General features: G+C 41.8%; 1 protein-coding gene across 13 annotated transcripts in view; it reads left to right on the plus strand.

The window, feature by feature from the left end:
- The window catches only part of amph (amphiphysin), a 145,354-nt gene that overhangs the window by 51,292 nt on the left and 68,101 nt on the right, over nucleotides 1-25,961 (plus strand). For all 13 annotated transcript variants that reach the window (XM_046321514.1, XM_046321517.1, XM_046321518.1 and 10 more), the window contains exon 4: nucleotides 9,055-9,149. In XM_046321514.1, the coding sequence (XP_046177470.1) occupies nucleotides 9,055-9,149 (95 nt within the window). The remainder of the gene's footprint in view (nucleotides 1-9,054; nucleotides 9,150-25,961) is intronic.

Below are 25,961 nucleotides of genomic sequence, written 5' to 3' on the forward strand. Positions count from 1 at the left end.
CACACACACACACACACACACACACACACACACACACACACACACACACACACACACACACACACACACACACACACACACGTACACACATGTACACCTGACACATACACACACACACGTGTACAAGGTAAGTACCTACCTGGCAGAGCAAATGTTTATGCAAGATACACATTCTCGTAGGTCAAAACACACATATACAGGCCATTGGGAAAGTATTCAGACCCGTTGACTATTTCCACATTTTGTTGCGTTACAGCCTTATTCTAAAATGGATTACATGTAATGTTTTTCTTCATCAATCTGCACACAATACCCCATAATGACAAAGTGAAAACAAGTTTTTAGAATGTTTTGCAAATTTCATTTAAAAGAGAAATACCTTATTTATATAAGTATTCAGACCCTTTGCTATGATATTTGAAATTGATCATCCTTGAGATGTTTCTACAACTTGGAGTCCACCTGCTGTAAATTCAATTCATTGGACATGATTTGGAAAGGCACACCCCTGTGTATATAAGGTCCCACAGTTGACAGTGCATGTCAGAGTAAAAACTAAACCATGAGGTTAAAGGAATTGTCTGTAGAGCTCCGAGACAGGATTGTGTTGAGGCACAGAACTGGGGAAGGATACCAATAAATGTCTGCAGCATTGAAGGTCCCCAAGAACACAGTGGCCTCACTCTTTCTTAAATGGAAGAAGTTTGGAACAACCAAGACTCTTCCTAGAGCCGGCCGCCTGGCCAAACTGAGCAATTGGGGGAAGAAGGGCCTTGGTCAGGAAGGTGACCAAGAACCCGATGGTCACTCTGACAGAGCTCCAGAGTTCCTCTGTGGAGAACCTTCCAGAAGGACAACCATCTCTGCAGCACTCCACCAATCAGGCCTTTATGGTAGAGTGGCCAGACGGAAGCCACTCCTCAATAAAAGACACATGATAGCCCACTTGGAGTTTGCCAAAAGGCACCTAAAGACTCTCAGACCATGAGAAACAAGATTCTCTGGTCTGATGAAACCAAGATTGAACTCTTTGGCCTGACTGCCAAGCGTCACATCTGGAAGAAACCTGGCACCATCCCTACATTGAAGCATGGTGGTGACAGCATCATGCTGTGGTGATGTTTTCAGCAGCAGGGACTGGGAGACTAGTCAGCATTGAGGGAAAGATGAATGGAGCAGAGTACAGAGAGATCCTTGATGAAAACCTTCTCCAGAGCTCTCAGGACCTCAGACTGGGGCGAAGGTTCTCCTTCCAACAGGACAACGACCCTAAGCACACAGCCAAGACAACCCAGGAATGGCTTCGAGACGAGTCTCTGAATATCCTTGAGTGGCCAAGCCAGAGCCCGGACTTGAACCCGATCGAACATGTCTGGAGAGACCTGAAAGTAGCAGTGCAGCTACGCTCCCGATCCAACCTGACAGAGCTTGAGAAGATCTGTAGAGAAGAATGGGAGAAACTCCCCAAATACAAGTGTGCCAAACTTGTAGCATCATACCCAAGTGAAATGAATAAATATGAATAAGTTTGCTAAAATGTCTAAAAACCTTTCTTTGCTTTGTCGTTACGGAGTATTGTGTGTAGATCGATGAGGGGGAAAAAACTATTTCATCCATTTTAGAATAAGGCTGTAACGATTCAACATTTGGAAAAAGTCAAGGCGTCTGAATACTTTCCGAATGCACCGTACATGTGCATACTCGCACACACAAACAAACACATACGGACACGCTAGAGCATGGCAGTCGTCTAGTCCTTTGAACATATGTGCCCTCCCACAAGACTTAGTATGTGAGCCTATATCTAAACACCTACAGTGGAACGTAAACATGAATAGACTTAGTCTATATCTAAACACCTACAGTGGAACTGAGTATGGGAGCCTATATCTAAACACCTACAGTGGAACGTCCCATGAATAGACTTAGTATGTGAGCCTATATCTAAACACCTACAGTGGAACGTAAACATGAATAGACTTAGTATGGGAGCCTATATCTAAACACCTACAGTGGAACGTAAACATGAATAGACTTAGTATGGGAGCCTATATCTAAACACCTACAGTGGAACGTAAACATGAATAGACTTAGTATGTGAGCCTATATCTAAACACCTACAGTGGAACGTAAACATGAATAGACTTAGTATGTGAGCCTATATCTAAACACCTACAGTGGAACGTAAACATGAATAGACTTAGTATGTGAGCCTATATCTAAACACCTACAGTGGAACGTAAACATGAATAGACTTAGTATGTGAGCCTATATCTAAACACCTACAGTGGAACGTAAACATGAATAGACTTAGTATGTGAGCCTATATCTAAACACCTACAGTGGAACGTAAACATGAATAGACTTAGTATGTGAGCCTATATCTAAACACCTACAGTGGAACGTAAACATGAATAGACTTAGTATGTGAGCCTATATCTAAACACCTACAGTGGAACGTAAACATGAATAGACTTAGTATGTGAGCCTATATCTAAACACCTACAGTGGAACGTAAACATGAATAGACTTAGTATGTGAGCCTATATCTAAACACCTACAGTGGAACGTAAACATGAATAGACTTAGTATGTGAGCCTATATCTAAACACCTACAGTGGAACGTAAACATGAATAGACTTATCTAGTATGTGGAACTATATCTAAGACTTAGTATGTGACCTACACCTACAGTGGAACGTAAACATGAATAGACTTAGTATGTGAGCCTATATCTAAACACCTACAGTGGAACGTAAACATGAATAGACTTAGTATGTGAGCCTATATCTAAACACTTAGTAAACATGATGACTTAGTATGTGAGCCTATATCTAAAGTGGAACGTAAACATGAATAGACTTAGTATGTGAGCCTATATCTAAACACCTACAGTGGAACGTAAACATGAATAGACTTAGTATGTGAGCCTATATCTAAACACCTACAGTGGAACGTAAACATGGATAGACTTAGTATGTGAGCCTATATCTAAACACCTACAGTGGAACGTAAACATGAATAGACTTAGTATGTGAGCCTATATCTAAACACCTACAGTGGAACGTAAACATGAATAGACTTAGTATGTGAGCCTATATCTAAACACCTACAGTGGAACGTAAACATGAATAGACTTAGTATGTGAGCCTATATCTAAACACCTACAGTGGAACGTAAACATGAATAGACTTAGTATGTGAGCCTATATCTAAACACCTACAGTGGAACGTAAACATGAATAGACTTAGTATGTGAGCCTATATCTAAACACCTACAGTGGAACGTAAACATGAATAGACTTAGTATGTGAGCCTATATCTAAACACCTACAGTGGAACGTAAACATGGATAGACTTAGTATGGGAGCCTATATCTAAACACCTACAGTGGAACGTAAACATGAATAGACTTAGTATGTGAGCCTATATATCTAAACACCTACAGTGGAACGTAAACATGAATAGACTTAGTATGTGAGCCTATATCTAAACACCTACAGTGGAACGTAAACATGAATAGACTTAGTATGTGAGCCTATATCTAAACACCTAAACAGTGGAACCTAAACATGAATAGACTTAGTATGTGAGCCTATATCTAAACACCTACAGTGGAACGTAAACATGAATAGACTTAGTATGTGAGCCTATATCTAAACACCTACAGTGGAACGTAAACATGAATAGACTTAGTATGTGAGCCTATATCTAAACACCTATGGATCATGAATAGACTTACCCTACTAAACACCTACAGTGGAACGTAAACATGGATAGACTTAGTATGTGAGCCTATATCTAAACACCTACAGTGGAACGTAAACATGAATAGACTTAGTATGGGAGCCTATATCTAAACACCTACAGTGGAACGTAAACATGAATAGACTTAGTATGTGAGCCTATATCTAAACACCTACAGTGGAACGTAAACATGAATAGACTTAGTATGGGAGCCTATATCTAAACACCTACAGTGGAACGTAAACATGAATAGACTTAGTATGTGAGCCTATATCTAAACACCTACAGTGGAACGTAAACATGGATAGACTTAGTATGTGAGCCTATATCTAAACACCTACAGTGGAACGTAAACATGAATAGACTTAGTATGTGAGCCTATATCTAAACACCTACAGTGGAACGTAAACATGAATAGACTTAGTATGGGAGCCTATATCTAAACACCTACAGTGGAACGTAAACATGAATAGACTTAGTATGTGAGCCTATATCTAAACACCTACAGTGGAACGTAAACATGAATAGACTTAGTATGTGAGCCTATATCTAAACACCTACAGTGGAACGTAAACATGAATAGACTTAGTATGGGAGCCTATATCTAAACACCTACAGTGGAACGTAAACATGAATAGACTTAGTATGTGAGCCTATATCTAAACACCTACAGTGGAACGTAAACATGAATAGACTTAGTATGTGAGCCTATATCTAAACACCTACAGTGGAACGTAAACATGAATAGACTTAGTATGTGAGCCTATATCTAAACACCTACAGTGGAACGTAAACATGAATAGACTTAGTATGTGAGCCTATATCTAAACACCTACAGTGGAACGTAAACATGAATAGACTTAGTATGGGAGCCTATATCTAAACACCTACAGTGGAACGTAAACATGAATAGACTTAGTATGTGAGCCTATATCTAAACACCTACAGTGGAACGTAAACATGAATAGACTTAGTATGTGAGCCTATATCTAAACACCTACAGTGGAACGTAAACATGAATAGACTTAGTATGTGAGCCTATATCTAAACACCTACAGTGGAGCCATGAATATCTAAAAACACCTACAGTGGAACGTAAACATGAATAGACTTAGTATGTGAGCCTATATCTAAACACCTACAGTGGAACGTAAACATGAATAGACTTAGTATGTGAGCCTATATCTAAACACCTACAGTGGAACGTAAACATGAATAGACTTAGTATGTGAGCCTATATCTAAACACCTACAGTGGAACGTAAACATGAATAGACTTAGTATGTGAGCCTATATCTAAACACCTACAGTGGAACGTAAACATGAATAGACTTAGTATGTGAGCCTATATCTAAACACCTACAGTGGAACGTAAACATGAATAGACTTAGTATGTGAGCCTATATCTAAACACCTACAGTGGAACGTAAACATGAATAGACTTAGTATGTGAGCCTATATCTAAACACCTACAGTGGAACGTAAACATGAATAGACTTAGTATGTGAGCCTATATCTAAACACCTACAGTGGAACGTAAACATGAATAGACTTAGTATGTGAGCCTATATCTAAACACCTACAGTGGAACGTAAACATGAATAGACTTAGTATGTGAGCCTATATCTAAACACCTACAGTGGAACGTAAACATGAATAGACTTAGTATGTGAGCCTATATCTAAACACCTACAGTGGAACGTAAACATGAATAGACTTAGTATGTGAGCCTATATCTAAACACCTACAGTGGAACATAAACATGAATAGCAACTGCTTTAATTTGGAAGATGGTTTTATTTTCACTTCTGAAAGATCTGTGATTTATATCCAGTTCTTGGAATTTGACATGTGATCAACAGAAAAACACAAAGTATTAAGACCGAAAGCCCTCTATCTTTGTGCATCTACGGTACGTCATCTCACTGAGTCTACCTTTAAACCTGCGTTACTGCCCCACACTGGCAGAAAGTGACCACCAAAAGCACGCAAACTATACAACAAAATGGCTCCTAGCCTCCCAAGCATGGTCAACTTTCTGTCCCTAACACTACAACTAAATAATATCAAAATGAAATAGAAATGTTTCTATAAAACTGAAAGTAAATAAAAACTAGAAATGTGGATCAGAAAACTAAATGAAACTAAACAAAAATCTGAAAACTAATAGAAATAAAAACAAATATGAAAACACAAGACCTTTTGGTTAACATTTTTCTAAAATATTTTATGGGTTGAAGAACACATTGGGAGGGGGGGGTCTTAGACCATTCTTCCATACAGAATCCTTCCAGATCCTTGTATATCCTTCGTCTGTGCATTTGGACTGCCCTATTCAATTCAAACCATAGGGTTGCAATGGGTTTCAAGTCCGTAGACTGAGGTGGCCATTGCAAAATGTTGATTTTTGTGGCCAATTAGCCTTTTCTTTGTGGATTTTGATGTGTGCTTGGGGACATTGTCTTACTGGAAGATCCACTGCGGCCAAGTTTCAGACTACCTGGCAGAGGCAACCAGGTTTTAGGCTAAAATGTCCTGGTACTGGGTAAAGTTAATGATGTCATTACCAGGGGAAGCAACATAGCCTCATAACATCAAGGTCTATCACCATGTTTTACAGTAGGTAGAGGAGGAAGAGGAGGAAGAATAGGTATGAACAGAGTAGAGGAGGAGGAGGAGGAGGAAGAGGAGGTATGAACAGAGTAGAGGAGGCGGAGGAGGAGGAAGAGGAGGTATGAACAGAGTAGAGGAGGAGGAGGAGGAGGAGGAGGAGGTATGAACAGAGTAGAGGAGGAGGAGGAGGAGGAAGAGGAGGTATGAACAGAGTAGAGGAGGAGGAGGAGGAGGAAGAGGAGGTATGAACAGAGTAGAGGAGGAGGAGGAGGAGGAAGAGGAGGTATGAACAGAGTAGAGGAGGAGGAGGAGGAGGAAGAGGAGGTATGAACAGAGTAGAGGAGGAGGAGGAGGAGGAAGAGGAGGTATGAACAGAGTAGAGGAGGAGGAGGAGGAGGAGGTATGAACAGAGTAGAGGAGGAGGAGGAAGAGGAGGTATGAACAGAGTAGAGGAGGAGGAGGAAGAGGAGGTATGAACAGAGTAGAGGAGGAGGAGGAGGAGGAAGAGGAGGTATGAACAGAGTAGAGGAGGAGGAGGAAGAGGAGGTATGAACAGAGTAGAGGAGGAGGAGGAGGAGGAGAAGGAGGAGGAAGAGGAGGTATGAACAGAGTAGAGGAGGAGGAGGAGGAGGAGAAGGAGGAGGAAGAGGAGGTATGTTCTTTGCTCATGCCTTCTCATTTCAACGCCAATCCCACCGTTGGTATGCATGGCCAAAGTGCTCAATCTTCATGGCATCTGACTAAAGCACTGGTTCCAATCCCACCGTTGGTATGCATGGCCAAAGTGCTCAATCTTCATGGCATCTGACTAAAGCACTGGTTCCAATCCCACCGTTGGTATGCATGGCCAAAGTGCTCAATCTTCATGGCATCTGACTAAAGCACTGGTTCCAATCCCACCGTTGGTATGCATGGCCAAAGTGCTCAATCTTCATGGCATCTGACTAAAGCACTGGTTCCAATCCCACCGTTGGTATGCATGGCCAAAGTGCTCAATCTTCATGGCATCTGACTAAAGCACTGGTTCCAATCCCACCGTTGGTATGCATGGCCAAAGTGCTCAATCTTCATGGCATCTGACTAAAGCACTGGTTCCAATCCCACCGTTGGTATGCATGGCCAAAGTGCTCAATCTTCATGGCATCTGACTAAAGCACTGGTTCCAATCCCACCGTTGGTATGCATGGCCAAAGTGCTCAATCTTCATGGCATCTGACTAAAGCACTGGTTCCAATCCCACCGTTGGTATGCATGGCCAAAGTGCTCAATCTTCATGGCATCTGACTAAAGCACTGGTTCCAATCCCACCGTTGGTATGCATGGCCAAAGTGCTCAATCTTCATGGCATCTGACTAAAGCACTGGTTCCAATCCCACCGTTGGTATGCATGGCCAAAGTGCTCAATCTTCATGGCATCTGACTAAAGCACTGGTTCCAATCCCACCGTTGGTATGCATGGCCAAAGTGCTCAATCTTCATGGCATCTGACTAAAGCACTGGTTCCAATCCCACCGTTGGTATGCATGGCCAAAGTGCTCAATCTTCATGGCATCTGACTAAAGCACTGGTTCCAATCCCACCGTTGGTATGCATGGCCAAAGTGCTCAATCTTCATGGCATCTGACTAAAGCACTGGTTCCAATCCCACCGTTGGTATGCATGGCCAAAGTGCTCAATCTTCATGGCATCTGACTAAAGCACTGGTTCCAATCCCACCGTTGGTATGCATGGCCAAAGTGCTCAATCTTCATGGCATCTGACTAAAGCACTGGTTCCAATCCATGTGTCAGTGCTGTTTAGCAAACTCCAGGCGTTAACATTTATTGGAGGACATGAAAATAGAGCTCTTTGGCCAAGCATACCAATGGTGGGTTTGGCATTGAAATGAGAATGCACAAGTGGTTGTCGTACCTCAATGCATTAACTGAATAATATATGCCATTTAGCAGACGCTTTTATCCAAAGCGACTTACAGTCATGTGTGCATACATTCTACGTATGGGTGGTCCCGGGGATCGAACCCACTACCCTGGCGTTACAAGCTCCATGCTCTACCAACTGAGCTAGAGAAGGACCATGAATGTCTGCTAAATGACATCTAGTCAGCTGCTGCAAGGGGAATCAAGCTGATATTTTCGCACAACTATTCTATTTTTACAGACTAAAATGATGTTTACTATGATGCTGATCTAACATCAGTTTTTCCTTTTCGATCGTAATGAATACGATTATATGGACAGATCGTAGATCAGCACTCATACTCTGAGATGATTTGTGGCCCCAGGTCAACATGGCAGTGTTCAATCTTCCTTTTTGATGCTGATCTTTGATCTCCATCATCTGCTCAAAGCGATTTGATCATCATTTTTTCTTTGTTTGGTAGGACAGTACAGCGCAGACAGACAGTACAGCGCAGACAGACAGTACAGCGCAGACAGACGGTACAGCGCAGACAGACGGTACAGCGCAGACAGACGGTACAGCGCAGACAGACGGTACAGCGCAGACAGACAGTACAGCGCAGACAGACAGTACAGCGCTATTGGCTTTAAACCTAATCCTGGATTCCAAGAGCATTCGAAATGGATAATCTTCATTGGAAGTTCTCTTAAATCCAGAACTAGGCTTGATCTGTGTCTGGGAACCTGGTCCAATGGATTGTTTGAAGCTCTTATCATGTTGATGGTGTCTTCTAGCAATGCAACAGGCTTCCATGAACCTGACAGAGTCCCTACATGAAGTCTACGAGCCGGACTGGCACGGGAAGGACGATGTCTTGAGCATCGGGAAGGTGAGTGCTACTTTTCTTCTTGTTTCATTCTCATATCCCTCTGTTCTTTCAGTCTTTCGTTCATTGGTAATGGTCGATTTTCAATGCGACCATATGTGGTTGGCTAGGAGGCCTCACTCCAGATACTCGGAGGCTAGGAGGGTTCACTCAAAAGTCATGATTCTCTCTGGGGTATTCATGCCTGTATGTCAGTAATTTATATTGCGGGAGGCATGATCACTTGTCAGTATTTATGATTTTGCTTTAGTCTGAAATTAATCATGTTAGCCTAAATTCAATTCAAAAATATTAGAGACATTGGAGACGCAGTGAGAAGTAAGTACAAATGGATTGAACCCCAGTCTCAGGCTGAAAATTGCATATGTGCATGGAACCAGGAGTGTTACCACGGCTCCACACGCTGTCCAAAATGATCTAAAATGGTAGATAATACATACTGTATGTGAGCATGTTTCTATCTCGGCCAAGCATACATAGAGAATACATAGACAGCATAAAAAAGGGGAGACCAACTCCATATGAATGTCTTATGGATCAAAGGTCAAAGGTCAATTGATACTCACCAGACGGCTTGCTTGTTTATTTATCGAGCGACGGCCTGTGAGGTCCGGAATGAGACCGTTGAAGTCGGAAGTTTACATACACCTCAGACAAATACATTTAAACTCAGTTTTTCACAATTCCTGACATTTAATCCTAGTAGAAATTCCCTGTCTTAGGTCAGTTAGGATCACCACTTTATTTTAAGAATGTGATATGTCAGAATAATAGTAGAGAATGATTTATTTCAGCTTTTATTTCTTTCATCACATTCCCAGTGGGTCAGAAGTTTACATACACTAAATTAGTATCTGGTAGCATTGCTACCGGGTAGCCTTCCACAAGCTTCCCATAATAAGTTGGGTGAATTTTTGCCCATTCCTCCTGACAGAGCTGGTGTAACTGAGTCAGGTTTGTTGGCCTCCTTGCTCGCAGACGCTTTTTCAGTTCTGCCCACAAATTGTCTATAGGATTGAGTTCAGGGCTTTGTGATGGCCACTCCAATACCTTGACTTTGTTGCCACAACTTTGGAAGTATGCTTGGGATCATTGTCCATTTGGAAGAACCAGTTCCTTCCTCATGATACCATCTATTTTGTGAAGTGCACCAGTCCTTCCTGCAGCAAAGCACCCCTAAAACATGATGCTGCCACCCCCGTGCTTCACGGTTGGGATGGTGTTCTTGGGCTTGCAAGCCTCCCCCTTTTTCATTCAAACATAACAATGGTCATTATGGCCAAACAGTTCTATTTCCCATGGTGTTTATACTTGCGTACAATTGTTTGTACAGATGAACGGCGTACCTTCAGGCATTTGGAAATTGCTTCCAAGGATGAACCAGATTTGTGGAGGTCTACAATTTATTTTCTGAGGTCTTGGCTGATTTCTTTAGATTTTCCCATGATGTCAAGCAAAGAGGCACTGAGTTTGAAGGTAAGCCTTGAAATACATCCACAGGTAAACCTCCAATAGACTCAAATTATGTCAATTAGCCTATCAGAAGCTTCTAAAGCCATGACATCATTTTCTGGAATTTTCCAAACTGTTTAAAGGCACAGTCAACATAGTGTATGTAAACTTTTGACCCACTGGAATTGTGACACAGTGAGTTAGAAGTGAAATAATCTGTCTGTAAACAATTGTTGGAAAAATGACTTGTGTCATGCACAAAGTAGATGTCCTAACTGACTTGCCAAAACTATAGTTTGTTAACAAGAAATTTGTGGAGTGGTTGTAAAACGAGTTTTAATGACTCCAACCTAAGTGTAAGTAAACTTCCGACTTCAACTGTACATCTAGTTAATCTGTCTTGTCAAATATGGGTTCTTCCCCCAATGCTTGGAAGTCTGCTACAGTGCTACCTGTTTTAAATCTGGTGACCCAACACTGGTGGAAATGTACTGACATATAAGCATTCTTACAGTGCTATCAGTCGGTGCAGTCTTATTGGATCTTAAAAAGGTCTTTGATACTGTGAATCATAAGGTTCAACTATCCAAACTATCCTCCCTTAATGTGTCCACTGAAGTCATTAGTTGGATGTTTTCCTTTATGACAAACATAAGTCAGTGTTTGTTTGGGGGACACTCAGTCAGACTCTCTTTACTATAAAATTGGGGTCCCACAAGGGTCAATATTAGGCCCTCTTCTGTTTACCATCTATATAAATTATCTCCCACTTGCTTGCCCACAAGTTAACATGCAGTATGCAGACGATGTGGTTCTGTATGTACACAAAAAAAGACAATTGGTTGTTAACAAGTTAACTGATGCTATGGTACATGTTTCTAAATGGATGACTAATTCTTGCCTGCATCTAAATATCGACAAGACTGTTTGTATGTACATCTGTAAGAAATCCGTTGATTCTTCCCAACCAGCTGTTCATGTTATTAATGGGGGATAATCTGAAAGTTGTGTCTAACTTCAGGTATCTTGGTGTAATTTTGGACTCGAACTTGACATTTAAGAAACATCTGAAGAAGGTTGTTAAGTTTGGATTATCCAAAGTTAGGTTTAAATTTGAATTGAAAACATGGCTAAAAACTTTCCAAACCTGTACACATGAGTTATCTGTGGTTCCTCTATGTAAAACGACAGTTGATTTTGTTTGAATTATATATTATTGGTATGTTGTATTGTTTTAGTGAGTATTTGTATTGTGGATGTGTAATTGTCCTTAGGTGCCTTGGGACTACGGGTGCAAATGATCTTTTGGCTAAACCCCGGCACATTTACATGGTTGTTGCATTATTGTAATATTGATGTTGATTCATGTGCATTATGCCCTATAAATAAATACACAGAACATACGCTCCCGTTCAAATGTTTGGGGTCACTTAGAAATGTTTTTGAAAGAAAATGACATTTTTGTCCATTAAAATAACATCAAATTTATCAGAAATACAGTGTAGACATGGTTAATGTCATAAATGACTATTGTAGCTGGAAACAGCAGATTTTGTATGGAATATCTACATAGGCGTACAGAGGCCCATTATCAGCAACCATCACTCCTGTGTTCCAACGGCACATTGTGTTAGCTAATCCAAGTTTATCATTTTAAAATTCTGATTGATCACGAGAAAACCTTTTTGCAATTATGTTAGGACAGCAGAAATCTGTTGTCCTGATTAAAGAATCAATAAAACTGGCCTTCTGTAGACTAGTTGAGTATCTGGAGCGTCAGCATTTGTGGGTTCGATTACAGGCTCAAAATGTCCAGAAACAAAGGAATTTCTTCTGAAACTCATCAGGCTATTCTTGTTCTGAGAAATTAAGGCTATTACATGTGACAAATTGAAAACATCAGTCTCAACGTCAACAGTGAAGAGGTGACTCCGGGATGCTGGCCTTCTAGGCAGAGTTGCAAGAAAACGCCATATCTCAGCCTGGCCAATAAAAATAAAAGATTAAGATGGACAAAATAACATTCAACAAATTGACAACTAGAATAACAAAGGTCTGCAAGGCTGTAATTGCTGCAAATGGAGGATTCTTTGACGAAAGCAAAGTTTGAGGGACACAATAATTATTTCAATTAAAAATCATTATTTATAACCTTGTCAACGTCTTGAATATATTTCGTAATCATTTTGCAACTCATTTCATGTATGTTTTCATGGAAAACAAGGACATTTCTAAGTGACCCCAAACTTACATACATAGATAATACTAGACACTGACCCATTTCCTGAACTGAGTCAAGGTAGTGTACATAAACAGCATACATAGAGCATACTAGACACTGACCCATTTCCTGAACTGAGTCAAGTCAAGAGGACAATAGCACCCTGACAATATCCATCAATATTGATCATGAGAGGAATAAATGATCGTTTTGGAATCAAATAAAACCAGCAGTTTTACAGATATTTTGCTTTATTGAAAGCAGTAAAGAGATATGATACCAACTGAATGAATTTCTGCAATATTTAAAGTGGAACTGTTATAGCAACATGAAATTGTATTAAAGTCATATACACCCACAGGAAGAACGAGCACTTACATATATGGTCATTTCCGTAAATTCATAGAATGTTTGTGAATGTGAACATTCTATAGCGGTATACAGTGGGAAAACGGCCATGCGTTTGGATAATAAATAGACACTGCAGGAAGTAATAAAAAACATCTGTCTTGTCCAGGACCGGAGTCTGCGCAGACCAGTGCACCATAGCCAACCAGAGCGACAGTAGGCCTGTATGCAAATAAACCATTTGCCATCATTCACTTTGAACTGGACTGGGTGTTTACAGGCAATAGCAACAGCGCGACTTTAGATCATTGGAAAGCATTTTTACAAAAGCCACTTGAATGTATTTCTGCACAAATGTAAACACCACGGGAGTCCTCTTACATTTGGGAACTTCAGTCCTATTGGTCAAACAACCATGAAAAGGTAGGCCGTCTCTCCCTCAATTGCCTATGCAAATCGACAACAACAAGATCAACTAGAGCTAGCCAGAGCGTGATAAGCTAAACTCTTAACGAGGGAACATTAGATAAACCCTTTCAAACTTTTAAGCTTGTTGGCCATCAGACTTGCACTGAAACGATAGGGAATAGTAAGTAGCCTGCCTGTGCTTCTGCAGCTTGCCTGCCTATGCATGCTTGTACCAACCTATGTTTTGACAACCGAATGGGAACGTGCCTGCCTACCCGCCCATTTGATCAATGCCAATTACATTTGATTAATGCCAATTACATTTGATTGACAACTGAGAGATATGCTAACTGTGGATAACAGTCTTTCAAGTTCAACATAGCTAGCTTGCAAAGCGATTCACATGTCTTGCTAGCTAACCTAATGACACCTGCATCTCTAACTACTGTAGCCACTGAAAAACGACACAAGGGGAAAAAGTCAAGTCACTTACCCACTCCTCCAATGGCATCACATCCTCGCAGCATTTAGTTAGCTAGCTAGATAACGACCCAAACTGCCAATTTTTTTTTTTTTGAAAATGAATGGCCCTTTTTAATGCCCACTTTTGTACATAGGATGCTGTATGTAGCATTTTAACATATTTAAACAAAGCAGAGATGCATAATATTTGTTAGAACTTTCATGCTATGCATGCAGATCTACATAATGCACAACACAGTATATTCACAAGTATGGATACCCCTTCAAATGAATGAATTTGGTTATTTCAGCCACAGCCGTTGCTGACCGGTGTATGAAATTCAGCACACAGCCATGCAATCTCCATAGACAAACATTGGCAGTAAAATGGCCTTTCCTGAAGGGCTCAGTGACTTTCAACGAGGCACCTTCATAAGATGCCACCTCTCCAACAAGTCAGTTCGTCAGATTTCTGCCCTTCAAGAGCTGCCACAATTAACTAAGTGCTGTTATTGTGAGGTGGAAACGTCTAGGAGCAACAGCGGTTCAGCCGCAAAGTGGTAGGCCACACGCTCACAGAATGGGACCGCCGAGTGCTGAAGCGAGTAGCTCGTTAAAATGGTCTGTCCTCTGTTGCAACTCTCACTACCGAGTTCCAAACTGCCTCTGGAAGCATCGTTGGCACAAGAACTGTTCGTTGGGAGCTTCATTAAATGGGTTTCCATAGCTGAACTGCCACACGCAAGCCTATGATCACTATGTGCAATGCCAAGCATCAGCTGGAGTGGTGTAAAGCTTGTAGCAGTGGAAACGCGTTGTCAGAAGTGATGAATCACACTTCACCATTTTAAAAACAGATAAAAATACAACTTCTAGAACAGCAGGGACTGTGGGGAGACACACACACACACACACACAGGCACACACACACACACACACAGGCACACACACACAGGCACACACACACAGGCACACACAGGCACACAGGCACACACAGGCACACACACACACACACACACACACACACACACACACACACACACACACACACACAGGCACACACACAGGCACACACACAGGCACACACACAGGCACACAGGCACACAGGCACACAGGCACACAGGCACACACACAGGCACACACACAGGCACACACACAGGCACACAGGCACACAGGCACACACACAGGCACACACACAGGCACACACACAGGCACACACATACACACACACACACACACACATACACACACACACACACACACACATACACATAACACACACACTTTACACACTGAAAGATTAGTGAAATCTGTGTGGGTAGCTGGACAGGTAGGATGACTGACAGTGAAGGTGAACAGGTGGTCACGTGTCAGGTGACAGAGGAATGTATGAGACTCACACACACAGGAATTCCTTTAACCATAAATTGGTATATTTACTGGGTAGTCTGTGCTGCATCACAAAGGAAACAAATAACATGTATACAATCAAATTCATAATCAAAGATCAAATCATAGCAGTCATTATTAACAATTCACATTACACAATATGTTTGAAGCGTGCATAACACAAGCACACACTCACACACACACATAACTATAAACAATAACTGAATGGCCCACTCTCCCGATCACCACAGATCATTCAGATGAAAGGTAAGAGTCGGTGGACTTACACAGGATTCATGGACGCACAGAACTTCTGGATCAGATGGATTTAGGGAAGACAAAGCAGCACAGATCAGGCATGGCAATTTCCTCCTTTTATAGAGTTGAGATCTGTAGGACATTTCCACCTGACCTAATTAACACGCCCCACACCCAGCTGAGTAAATGGCAATTAATTAAACGAGTATTCCACCAACTCCATGGGCCTTTTCTACACACACACACACACACACACACACGCACTTTACACACATACACATAACACACGCACTTTACACACACACACACACACACACAGGCACAGACACACACATACACATAAACACACGCACTCTACACAGACAATCACATGGATTTTGTATTGTAGATATGCCTTGGCAGCAGCTAATGGGAATCCTTAATAAATATGAAATACAAAGACCAGTCCTGCCATGATTTACAACCAAGAAATGTATTGGTGAATTATATTAATTATGCATTGAACTGCATCCATCTATTCTACCAACAATGGCTTAGTGTACATCATGGAACGTGGAGTCAAATATAACCTATTTTTAAAACCTCTTGTGAAGATGGTTTCGCAGCATAAACTGGGAATCTGATATGTTTTACTGATTGTTTTATGATTGTCTGTTTTGTTTCATATCTGCAAAGTAGTTTAAAAGCTGTCAGTTCCACTTTTTAATATACTAATGTTCTCTGAGATGTGGGGAGTTATGATCTAGTCATTGAAAGTAGTGATTGTTTAACTAAAAGACCAGAGTGCCCCTTATTTTTTTTAATATAACTAGGCAAGTCACTTAAGAACAACTTATTATTTACAATGATGGCCTGGGAACAGTGGGTTAACTGCCTCGTTCAGGGGCAGGACAACAGATTTGTACCTTTTCAGCTCGGGGATGTGATCTAGCAACCTTTCGGTTACTGGCCCAACACTCTAACCACTAGTCTACCTGCCACCCTTAAAGGCATAGTTCAACCAGAATTTATGTTTCGGGCAAATTCCTCTTAGCCATCAAGTCACCAGTGAATTTGTTCACAGCTGATAATCGATCCACGTCTGAGGGCCCAATGGAATACAATATAATTCAATACAACTTTATTGTTCATATTACAGCAATCAACAGAAACAGGTGTGGCTGTGAGACTACATGAGGAAATGGTTACAGTTTTGAGTAACACACTTCCTGTGACTATTTCACAAATATGCAGGTTTTTAAAAAATCCCTGCAAACTCCACCAATTGTCGAACATGGACGAGTGTTTAACAAATAATTTTATGAATGAAGCTTTGTAAACATCGGTACCATGGATTACATTCATTTTTTTTGTACAATGCTAATCATGCTAACTCCTGGCTGTGGAAAAGTAAACAATGGATTACTGTGGATGCTGCCACTACTGGCCTTGAGGCAACTCAAGGTAAGAGGAATTTGACCCAAACCAAGTTTGGCTAAACTATCCCTTTAACAGAGAACATAGGCCACAGTCAAATGAAGTACAGAGCATAATGCATTGTGTTGCTGATAAAAGCTCTGAAAACATGTTGTGACAAGGCTCATGTTCAAAGCATCTGTCTCTATCATTGAGTTGAAATGAATGTGTATTTGTCACATGCGCTATATACAAGGGGGTACCGGTACAGAGTCAATGTGCGGGGGTACAGGCTAGTCGAGTTTGCATATCAAATGCCTCTTTTGTCACATGCGCTATATACGGCAGGGTAGCGGCAGGGTAACCTAGTGGTAGCCTAGTGGTTAGAGCGTTGGACTAGTAACCGAAAGGTTGCAAGTTCAAACCCCCGAGCTGACAAGGTACAAATCTGTCGTTCTGCCCCTGAACAGGCAGTTAACCCACTGTTCCTAGGCCGTCATTGAAAATAAGAATTTGTTCTTAACTGACTTGCCTAGTAAAATAAAGGTAAAATTAAAATGACAGGGGGTACCGGTACAGAGTCAATGTGTGGGGGTACAGGCTAGTCGAGTTTGCATATCAAATGCCTCTTGCATTTGTGTTTTTTGAAAAGGCAAGGCTGGCTTTGGATTGGATTCTACAGTTCGATCACACTTGTTGAATGTTCACGTCCTAGATTGCAGAAAAAAAAAACACTCACTCTTCCTTTAATACAAGGAGTCTGTTATGAGATGAAGGATGAGAGTGTTCCCAATATGTATTTTATTTTAGGGCACCCAAAAATAGGGTCTGAAACATGTTGTGTCTTGTTTTAAGACTTGTTTCAAGACTGGTCAACAAGTATGACAATGTTTTGGACCCCTGCCCAGTCTATGGGGTTTGGCAGTAAAGTTGGACTATAAAAAGTACATTGTCTGTATTTGTTTGTGTGTGATGCCATTTTCTATTTTCATGTACCCTGCATCTATTTGTTTTTTAAACGCCTTTATACAGTGCCTTCAGAAAGGAGTCATACCCCTTGTCTTATTCCACATTGTGTTGTGTTACAGCCTGAATTAAAAATGGATTCAATAGATTTTTTGTTTTAATTCTCACCCATCTACATACAATACCCCATAATGACAAAGTGAAAACGTACAGTACCAGTCAGAAATTTGGACACACCTACTCATTCAAGGTTTTTTTATATTTTTTTTACTATTTTCTACATTGTAGAATAACTATGAAATAACGCATACAGAATCATGTAGCATCCCAAAAAGTGTTCAACAAATCAAAATAGGTTTTATATTCTTCAAAGTAGCCATTCGAAAGCTTTGATGACAGCTTTGCACACTCTTGGCATTCTGTCTTTTTTGGTTACTAGATGATTCCATGCGTGTTATTTCATAGTTTTGATGTCTTCACTATTATTCTTCAATGTAGAAAATAGTTTTTTTTTAAATAAATAAATAAAATACCTAATATATATTAGGTATATTAGGTATATTAGGTGTGTCCAAACTTTTGAATGGTACTCTTAAGTATTCATACACCCTGAGTCAATACATGTTAGAATCACTTTTGGCAGTGATTACTGCTGTGAGTCTTTCTGGGTATTCCTCTAAGCACTTTGGACACCTGGATTGTACAATATTTACACATTAATTTAATTGTTCAAGCTTTGTCAAGTTGGTTATTGATCATTGCTAGGAAGTCATTTTCAAGTCTCGCCATATATTTTAAAGCCAATTTAAGTCGAAACTGTAACTAGGCCACTCAGAAACATTCAATGTGGTCTTGGTAAGCAACTCTAGTGTACATTAGGTTATTGTCCCGCTAACAGGTGAATTTGTCTTCCAGTGTCTGTTGGAAAGCAGGCTGAACCAGGTTATCCTCTAGGATTTTGCAAGTGCTTAGCTCTATTCAATTTCTTTTTATCCCCAAAAACTCCCTAGTCTTTGCCGATGACAAGCATACCCATAACATTATGCAGCCGCCACCATGCTTGAAAATATTTTGTGATGTATTGTGTTGGATTTCCCCCAAACATAACACTTTTTTATTCAGGACATAAAGTACATTTCTTTGCCACATTTTTTTGCCGTTTTACTTTAGTACCGTACTGCAAACAGGGTGCTGGCTTCCTTCTTTCTACTCTGTAATTTAGTTTCGTATTGTGGAGTAACTACAATGTTGATCCAGCCTCAGTTTTCGTCATTCAACTCTGTAACTGTTTTAAAATCACTGTCACCTCATGGTGAAATCCCTGAGCGGTTTTCTTCCTCTCCGGCAACTGAGTTAGGAAAGACGCCTGTATCTTTGTAGTGACTGGGTGTATTAATACAACATCCAAAGTGTAATTAATAACTTCACCATGCTCAAAGGCATATTCATTGTCTACTTGTTTTTAACCATCTACCAGTAGGTAGTCTTTGCAAGGCATTGGAAAATCTCCCTGGTCTTTGTGGTTAAATCTGTGTTTGAAATTCACTGCTCGACTGAGGGACATTTCATATAATTGTATGTTTGGGTTACAGAGATGAGGTAGTCATGAGAGAACTGGTGTTATTGAACACTATTATTGCACACAGGGTGAGTCCATGCTACTGATTATGTGACTTGTTAAGCTAATGTTCTCTTCTGAACATAATTAGGTGTGCAATAAAAATACTTATTGACTCAAGACATTTCAGCTTTTCATTTGTCAACATTTCTAAAAACATAATTCCACTTTGACGTTATGGGCTACTGTGTGCAGGCCAGTGACACACAATCTCAATTTAATAAATGTTTAATTCAGGCTGATACACGACAATATGGAAAAAGACAAGGGGTGTGAATAGAGTTGTTGGCGGTCACGAAGTTTCGTCAGCCAGTGATTGTCAAGCAAATAACTGTCAGTCTCACGGTAAATGACCATTAATTAACATAAACACATTTAGCATCTCCTCCATCTCCTACGCCTTCCCAATAAAGCCATTCTTTATTTTAGACGGTCTAAAGGAGCATGATATGATGAAAAGGTTGTCTATTTCAGAATAACAGAATATCATACTCTGAGTTGTCCTTAGTTAGTTCCTGATGTGGCTGTGCCAAATGGCTCTGGGCTACACTAGTTCATTTAGCAGATGAGATTTGCTTAGAATACCATGGAATTATTTTATATTATGAAGAATACAATTGAACAAAGCTGAATTAAATAGAAAGGACATTTTCTCCAAACGAGGGAGTGAGCACATGTGGTTATTCTGTGTTGAGCAGTTAACAAAGAAAACAGGTACTCCTTTATCCTTCATTTAGAGTTTAGAGTAATGTAACTTTAGTTGTTCTACAAACATTGGGCTATATGTTTTGATTTTTAATACATTCTAAGGCAGTATGATGTGACTAAAGATGATTTGAAAAAAGTTGCATGAAAGGGTTGTGCTCTGCTTAGTTTTCTTTGCGCAGGTTGTACACACTTCATCAGTCTCTCATTCATAATTTGACTTGCCAATGTCTCAAATTCTCCGGCAGCATCCCCTTTCCCAGTGGCATCCCCAATTGCGAGGTGCATATTGAAGATATTGCAAGAACTCTTCACATTGACTTTTCATCAGCCGAGGAGTAGAAATAACGAAAAGCAAAAGCTCTAGCCCATGTCAATCTAGTATGCCTCGTAGTCCAAAAGTTGCCCTATTCTGTACGAGAAATATACATTCCAAACATAAGCTATGTTCAAATACTCATACAAATAAGGTCACAGTTACGAAAACTTAGGACACTAAAGAGGCCTTTCTACTGACTCTGAAAAACAGCAAAAGACAGATGCCCAGGGTCCCTGTTCATCTGCGTGAACGTGCCTTAGGCATGGTGCAAGGAGGCATGAGGACTGCAGATGTGGCCAGGGCAATAAATTACAATGTCTGTACTGTGAGACGCCTAAATACAGCACTACAGGGAGACAGGATGAACAGCTGATTGTCCTCGCAGTGGCAGACCACGTTTAACAACACCTGCACAGGATCGGTACATCCGAACATCACACCTGCAGGACAGGTACAGGAAGGCAACAACAACTGCCCGAGTTACACCAGGAACGCACAATCCCTCCATCAGTGCTCAGACCGTCCGCAATAGGCTGAGAGAGGCTGGACTGAGGGCTTGTAGGCCTGTTGTAAGGCAGGTCCTCACCGGAAACGTCATCGGGGCACAAACCCACGGGCACAAATCCACCGTCGCTGGACCAGACAGGACTGGCAAAAAGTGCTCTTAAGTGACAAGTCGCGGTTTTGTCTCACCAGGGGTGATGGTCGGATTCACGTTTATTGTCGAAGGAATGAGCATTACGCCGAGGCCTGTACACTGGAGTGAGATCGATTTGGAGATGGAGGGTTCGTCATGGTCTGTGGCAGTGTGTCACAGCATCATTGGACTGAGCTTGTTGTCATTGCAGGCAATCTCAAACTCCAGAATGACAATGCCATACTGCTTGTTCTGTCTGTGATATCCTGGAAGACAGGAATGTCAGTGTTCTGCCATGGTCAGCGAAGAGCCCAGATCTCAATCCCATTGAGCATTTCTGGGACCTGTTGGATCGGAGGGTGAGGGCTAGGGCCATTTCCCCCCGAAATGTCCAGGAACTTGCTGTTGCCTTTGTGGAAGAGTGGGGTAACATCTCATAGCAAGAACTGGCAAATATGGTGCAGTTCCTGAGGAGGAGATGCACTGCAGTACTTAATGCAGCTGGTGGCCACACCAGATACTGACTTACTTTTGATTTTGACCTCCCCACCTTGTTCAGGGACACATTATTTAATTTCTGTTAGTCACATGTCTGTGTAACTTGTTCAGTTTATGTCTCAGTTGTTGAATCTTGGTATGTTCATGTAACAGTATATTTTCCGTCCCTCTCCTCGCCCCGACCTGGGCTCGAACCAGGGACCCTCTGCACACATCAACAACTGACACCCATGAAGCATCGTTACCCATCGCGCCACAAAAGCCGCGGCTACTACTACAACTAATTTAAGGTCTCAGAGTGAGTGACGTCACCGATTGAAACGCTATTAGCGCACACCACCGCTAACTAGCTGGCCATTTCACATCGGTTACACTCATACACATATTTAAATATGTTAAGGTTGCTGAAAATAAACGCAGTTGACAGTGAGAGGACGTTTCTTTTTTTTTGCTGAGTTTAGTATGCCAAACGTTATCGGATGTCATCCTACATTCGCCAAAATACGAAGCAGTAGACACCATTTCCGTGCTCTTTCAATTTGGTGTCCTTGCTGTAGAGACACATCTCCACAAGATGAGAGCAGAGTAGAGGAAGAAGCGTATGCGCAGGCTGAAGCGTAAAAGGCGAAAGATGAGGCAGAGGTCCAAGTAGACTGGCCCATTCCCCTACTGCTGTGGTTGTTTTTCTCCACCCATTCCAAGCCCTCCGTTTGAAGCCAGCGGTCCATGATTTGCAAAGAGCTGAAGCCGGTTTCATTGGTGTGAAGGACAGATCCTGCCTACCCAGCCCTCTACTCTGCCAATGACGCCTGGCCGTTGACTACTGCTAGCTCTAGCCCATGTCAATCTAGTATGATTTGCAAAGAGCTGAAGCCGGTTTCATTGGTGTGAAGGACAGATCCTGACTACTGCTAGAATCTCTCCTGTCGTTGAACTCTGGCCTTTTACCACCTGCACAGCTGATTTGTTGTAAAGACCATAATAAACATTTGGTTTACTAACATACTAACAACAACAATAACTAGTTCGGTGCTTTTAGGGCCCATAATGCAATTCTTCAGAAAATGGGCGTGGCTTCACATCGTTTTCAGATTTGAGGAAAATGGCGGAAAATATGCAGCCGACATCCAACGAGCGCGAAACAAATTATGACAACTATTAAGAAAATGTTGAGCAATGTAATGACTTTTCAAATAAGTTACTTTACACGTTATATTGGCTGACAATTTGTTAGCTACTATTACAACAAACTTGCCAGTATATTAACTATGTGCTATCTAACTAACTACCCAACATTTATTGACTTGATAATTCCCGTCATTCTTATCTTAGCTAAGTGGTAAAGTCGTCTTGCGTTCCCAAGTCTGAGTGTACCAGAGCGCAGCATAACTGATGACTTAACACCCGTTGAATATGGCCAGTGTCAGTAAACTTTGGCAAAACGGCGTAATTAAATTGTTGCCAGCATCACAGTTAGTCACCAACCCTCTGGAATACATGAAAACTGCCTAGCCAGCTCTGCTAGGGCAAGTAAAATGGTCAGATAAGGTGTTCTCTCATTTTGTCTTGAAGTAGCTAGCAAGCTAACCAACGTTAGCTTGGGTGCTTGACTGCAGTTGTACAGTCAGAACTCTCGGATCTCACCTCCTCGGCCCGAGCGTCCAGTGTGCGCTCCGAGTGCAAAACAATCTGACAACGCTCTGAATTGACGAACGGACAACCCGACAACGCTCTGAATTGACGAACGGACAACCTGACAACGCTCTGAATTGACGAACGGACAAACTGACAACGCTCTGAACTGACGAAAGGACAATCTGACAACGCTCTGAACTGACGAACGGACAATCTGACAACGCTCTGAACTGACGAAAGGACAATCTGACAACGCTCTGAATTGAGGAACAGACAATCTGACAACGCTCTGAACTGACGAAAGGACAACCTGACAACGCTCTGAATTGACGAACGGACAAACTGACAACGCTCTGAACTGACGAAAGGACAATCTGACAACGCTCTGAATTGACGAACGGACAACCTGACAACGCTCTGAATTGACGAACGGACAAACTGACAACGCTCTGAACTGACGAAAGGACAATCTGACAACGCTCTGAACTGACGAACGGACAAACTGACAACGCTCTGAACTGACGAAAGGACAATCTGACAACGCTCTGAACTGACGAACGGACAAACTGACAACGCTCTGCACTGACGAAAGGACAATCTGACAACGCTCTGAACTGACGAACGGACAAACTGACAACGCTCTGAACTGACGAAAGGACAAACTGACAACGCTCTGAACTGACGAATTGACAATTGTTTATCTAGTCATATTTGGTTTCATTGCAATCCTCTAGATCAGTGGTCACCAAACTACGGCCCGCGGGCCGGATACGGCCCGTCAGCACATTTGGCCCGGCCCTCTGAACAATACCAGAGACGCTATCAATTTTTTTTCCTATTTGGCCTCCAGAAAAAAAATCCTAGGCCCGGCCCTGTCAAAGAGAGAACTGAATAATGGCGAAAAGGTTAGGTAAGAGAAAAATTGATTCAGAATGCAGGGTATTTAACCTGCAGTGGACAAACGATTATTTTTTTGTTCAATGCAAAGAAAAGGCTGTTTGTCTCATCTGTCAAGAGACGGTGGCGGTATTCAAAGAATACAATCTTCGCGACACTATGAATCCCGTCACAAAGACAAGTACGATAGCTTGCAAGGCCAAATACGAGCAGACAAACTCTCAAAGCTAAAAAGTGGACTAGTATCTCAGCAGAATACATTTGTACGCCAAGCTCAGCTGAACCAGGCATCCGTTCGGGCCAGCTTTCGGGTTGCTAAACTGATAGCAAGAAGCGGTAAGCCTTTCACTGACGGAGAGTTTGTTAAGAAATGTATGGATGCTGTCGCGGAGGAGGTGTGTCCCGAGAAGAAAGATGCATTTAATGCCGTAAGTCTGTCGGCGAGTACAATCACCAGACGCGTTGAAGAAATCGGGAGTAATGTATATGCCCAGCTGCAGCAGAAGACGAAAGAATTTGACTTTTTTCATTAGCACTGGATGAGAGCACGGACGTGCAAGACACAGCGCAACTGCTCATTTTTATTCGTGGAGTTAGCGCAAACTTTGAGATATGCGAGGAGCTGGCAGCCCTCCAAAGTCTCAAAGGGACTACAACGGGAGAGGATATTTTTGACAAAGTGTGCCAAACCATGGAGAAGTTGGACCTGGACTGGTCAAAGCTAGCTAGCATCACGACTGACGGGGCTCCTAGCATGGTGGGCGAAACTCGCGGTCTAATAGGACGCATGAACCGGGAGTTGGAAAAAAGGGGTCTCACCGCCCCGCTACGAGTCCACTGCCTAATTCACCAGCAAGCACTGTGCTGCAAAGTGTTGATGTGGGATTCTGTAATGAAGGTTGTGGTGTCGTGCATAAACTTCATCAGAGCAAAGGGACTTAAACACAGGCAGTTCCAAGAATTCCTGTCTGAACTGGAGTCTACGCACGGAGATGTGCTGTACTACACAGAGGTCCGATGGCTGAGCCGGGGCAGAGTTTTGAGGCGTTTTTACGAGCTGCTACCCGAAATTAACGCATTTCTTCATTTAAAAGACAAAACGGTCCCGGAGCTCATCGACCCAGAATGGAAATGGCACCTCGCATTTTTAACAGACGTGACAGAAATACTTAACAGCCTTAAATTGCAGCTACAAGGCGGGGGAAACTCATTTGCGACATGTATTCACACATAAAAGCATTTGAGGTGAAATTAGCGCTGCTTTTGGAACAAGTGAAAAAGCGCAACTTCGTCCATCTTCCTGCTACCCAAAACCTGTCAACAGAGAACCCAGCGGTCCCGTTCCCAGCTGAAAAGTGCATGGAAGCACTGGAAATGCTGAAGGCGGAGTTCGGTGTGCGATTCAGTGAACTACATGTTCATGCAAAAGAAATCCGTCTTTTTCAGAACCCCTTTGTTGCCGACATTGATGAAGCCCAGCCTTCATATCAGTTTGAGTTGGCTGAGTTACAGAACTGTGATGTTCTGAAAGACGCATTCAAGCCCAACAGTCTCATTGACTTCTATGCCGCCCTCCCAAACGACACATATCCAAACATCAAAAAACA

This window comes from Oncorhynchus gorbuscha, linkage group LG22, assembly GCF_021184085.1.
Source record: "Oncorhynchus gorbuscha isolate QuinsamMale2020 ecotype Even-year linkage group LG22, OgorEven_v1.0, whole genome shotgun sequence".
Taxonomy (NCBI): Eukaryota; Metazoa; Chordata; class Actinopteri; order Salmoniformes; family Salmonidae; genus Oncorhynchus; species Oncorhynchus gorbuscha.